This window comes from Acanthamoeba castellanii (genome assembly GCF_000313135.1).
Source record: "Acanthamoeba castellanii str. Neff unplaced genomic scaffold scf7180000084756, whole genome shotgun sequence".
In the NCBI taxonomy this organism is placed as follows: domain Eukaryota; phylum Discosea; order Longamoebia; family Acanthamoebidae; genus Acanthamoeba; species Acanthamoeba castellanii.
In genome coordinates, this window is record NW_004457498.1 from 49,784 (window position 1) to 53,557 (window position 3,774).

The 3,774-nt window shown below is 54.3% G+C and overlaps 1 protein-coding gene across 1 annotated transcript; it reads left to right on the plus strand.

The window, feature by feature from the left end:
- Positions 1 to 4: 4 nt before the first annotated feature.
- Positions 5 to 3,152, plus strand: ACA1_393280 (uncharacterized protein; the record flags this gene model as incomplete). Its single annotated transcript, XM_004340657.1, has 15 exons — positions 5 to 93; positions 157 to 283; positions 311 to 428; positions 495 to 605; positions 684 to 740; positions 814 to 903; positions 990 to 1,123; positions 1,194 to 1,331; positions 1,410 to 1,547; positions 1,613 to 1,730; positions 1,787 to 1,852; positions 1,921 to 2,054; positions 2,133 to 2,260; positions 2,345 to 2,420; positions 2,505 to 3,152. 15 exons carry the CDS (start codon positions 5 to 7, stop codon positions 3,150 to 3,152), a joined length of 2,172 nt encoding a protein of 723 aa, XP_004340705.1.
- Positions 3,153 to 3,774: the final 622 nt, after the last annotated feature.

A 3,774-nucleotide genomic window follows, 5' to 3' on the forward strand; every position in this document is an offset into this window, starting at 1 on the left:
CAATATGTGGAAGCTGAACCTCTGCATGGCCGAGATCAACTACATTGCTGAGGAGATGATCGCCACGTACCAGCTGAACGAAGATCAGCAAAGGTAAAGTTGTCATCCCGGTGTCTGTCTACAATGGTCGCTTACGCGTTCGAATTTCTTGTGCAGTGTGTTACAAGCGTGTCTCACGTGGTTCGAACCCATCGACCACGAAGTGACTATGGACAAGTCGCTACCCATTGCTCTGGTCCACGGCGTGTTCGGAGCGGGCAAGAGTTTTCTCCTGGTCGTGCTGGTACGCTCGCTGTTGACTGGACTGCAGCCCACGAGCCGACAGCTGACTCCACAACCTGCACAGATCGTATTCATTTCGCGCGTCCTTGACGCCGCTGACAATCGAGATATCCGCATACTGGTAGCTTCGTCTACCAACACTGCAGGTACCACCTGATCGCAATCTCTTCCCTAGTAGATTCGTGTTGTTGACATGAATGACCGTTCAACAGTGGACCGTGTGCTGGAGGGCTTGCTGGAACTGGACTTCAAGGATTTCATGCGCGTCGGCAGTCTCCGTAAGATCTCCAAGCGCGTGATACACCATGCGCCCCAGGCGGACGGTATCCTCTTCCGTGCACTTCGAACGTAAGCGAGCGTTGGCCAACTGTTTACACTGCGCCGGCTTTTGTGTTCTCCAGAAAAGTCAGCCATCAAGGACTTGAAGCTCATGCTCAAGGAAGAGGCGGGTGGCGTTGGTACGTTCTACTTATCGCCATCTGCGTTGGTTCAAGCCCAGCCTTTGTCGTTCGCTCACTTTGCCATTGCTAGACGAGATGAAGATCAAGACCATGCTCAAAGAAGCCGAGACGGGGCACATGAAAAAGAAGGTGGAGAAGATCTCGTCCACCCGAGTAATAGGTACTCATTTCTACATTGCCTTGCATATACTGCTCCGTTTTCTCTTCCGTTTTTTCAATGACTGAGCAAGTGCATGCACTTGCCAGGCGTCACGTGCGCGGCATCTGGTTTCCCCATCTTGGACGGCAGCACATTTCCGCTGGTGATCCTTGATGAGTGTTCGCAGATGCTCGAACCGCATTCGATGATCCCCTTGGCTCGGTTCAACTGCCAGAAATTGGTAACGTTCAACTCTACCTGAGTATCGTTCATGGTCAACTCGTTAACTCGTTTGACGGCAACCAACACAGATTGCAGTCGGCGATCCGCTTCAGCTGCCGCCGGTGCTTGAGAGCTTTGCCAATAAGGAAGACGGGTTGGCCAAGACTCTGTTCATTCGTCTCTCCACCATCGGATTTCCACCGATCATGCTCCGCACACAGTATCGGGTAATCACCTGCCTTACCGAACCGCCACACCAACCGGAAGCGTTAACTTGCAAACGTTTGGTGTTATGCACTTTGCAGTGTCACCCTGCCATCAGTGGAATCGCCAACAGGCTCTTCTACGAGGGCAAGCTGTTGGACGGAGTCACTCCAGAGCAGCGATCTCCGCTTCTGCCCACTCTACCCACTCTCTACTTTTGCAACTCGCTGCGTGGAACGGTATACTCTTCCTTTTACTCAACTCAAACTACAGTTTGGTCACCCGCAACTCACGAGGCCTACAGGAAGAGCGCGCTGGCAAGAGCTATCATAATCCCTACGAACTCGGGCTCATCGTGGAGATGGTGAAGTCGCTCATCAACTGGGGGATTAAACCGCAACAGATCGGCATCATCGCTCTCTGTACGTCCGCTGCGAAACAACACTGTGTCACCTGACTGCTCATTCTTCGTTCGCAGACAAGCCGCAGGCCTACAAGATTGAGACGGCGCTGGCGGCCGTCAAAGCCACGGACATCTCCGAAGGTGTGCATACCCGAACGTTGGCCCACAGCCCTGGTCTAATAATCGGTGCCGCGCATCAATGGGGACAGAATATGTGGAGGAGCTGCTGAACCAGGCCGACGACATTGAGATACTCGAGGAGGACGAAGAACGGCGGCGACAAGTTCGCGGCAAGCAGTGGCAAGAGAAGCAACGAAACAAACTAGTGGCCAAAGAGATCCAAGTATGGCCTTCGTGATCCACTCTCAGTGAGTGCGGTGTTGATGCCATGTGTTGCGGTGGCCGTGACGGCGGGGAACAGGTGAGCACAGTCGATGCTTTTCAAGGGTCTGAGAAGGAGGTGATTATAGTCACCTGCGTGCGCACAACGCGCCTGGGCTTCATCGATTCACCCAAACGGTTGAATGTGACCCTCACCCGAGCCAAGAGGTATGGCCTCGCTTGTTATTGATGCCGTCTTGAGCTCTTCCTTGTGCTGAGGCAAGGCTGGGCTGCTCACACGCTTCGTTGCAGGCATTTGATCATCGTGGGTAATGGCAAGGTGCTCGCGGGCAATCAAACCTGGACGACCATTTTGTCACAGATCGAAGTACACCCCTGCTTGCTCCGTCGACACACCACACACCAGGCTGTTTCTGCGAGTGCTTACCTCTGCCCTCATGTACGTCATCAGGCCAATGGCGTCGTGCAAGACGCAGAACATTTCCTGCGCACTGGAGAGTTCAGTAGGACCGGACTGAGCGCGGGTGGCGCGGCGGGGAGAGGAGGAGCACGAGAAGAACCTGAAGAAGACTACGAACACGAGATCATGGGACGACACGAGGAGGAAGGTGACAACGTGGACGAGGAGGAACATGACATGATGATGGAGATTCAGCGAGAGATGGAAGAGGAGGAGCGTGAACATCGACGAGTCCCAGCCCCAGCCGTGCCAGGCCACCTGGCTCGTGGGCCAGCGAGGCAACACCAAGACCACAGCAACGAGAGAGACGGAGGCGGCCAACCACCACCGCAGCCGTCAACGGAGGAGCGGGTGAGCGAGGAGGAGTGGGCAATGCTGGCAATGCTGGAGCAAAGCGAGGCCGCACCCAGCCGGTCTCTGGAGGAGGAAGACGAGGTACACCTTGGACAAACTACGGCAACGAGCAGTCGGAAGGAAGATGGAGAGGACGTGACGATGCCTGAAGAAGACAAGCGAGGCGAGTGTGAGGAAGGTCGAGAAAGGGCAACAAACGAGGCCAGTGAAGAGAAGGGCAACGAAGCCGCCGATGGTTACGATCCAGCGGCCTCCGAATGGTCTCTCGGCGACCTCGACCTGTAATGTCGAGAATTGTGCTTGGAAAGCTCAAAAAGGGCATGCCACCCGTTCCGCTGCATACTTTGCATTCCCTTTTTCTTTTTCTATGTACATTGGCATCCTGGAGGGGCGGTGGCTGCGAGTGCTGTGGGTCGTTGTGCAGGGGGGCAGCTTTGCTGAAAAGATAAATGTTTGAAGGAGGTCGGATGGTGCCGATCCATCTCATAGTGCTCACATGCCTTTCCGTTTTGATGCTTCTGTACTTCGCTTCACGAGAAGGCACTTCCTCCCCGTACCTGCACTTTCTTTTTTACGATGTAAGAATTATTTCCATTTTTAATTTATCCATTATTTATTTTCTTTTTAGTTCCATTTATTCATCTGTTATCATATATTTATTTGATTTATTGCTCCTTTTGGTGCAGAGGTGGACGTGGAGGCGCTGGTGGCGCGAACGGTCAAGGAGCAGCTGGCGCAGGCGCAGGCAGAACTCGTCGGCGAGCTCGACTTACGGGAGAATCAACACGACAGCGAGCTGGAGGAGCGGTGGACAAAAGAGATACAGGGAGCGGAGGCGCGGCTCTTGGCGGAGCAGCAGCGCCAGCAGGAGCTGGAGAACGAGCGACGACAAGCAGAGCAGCGGGAG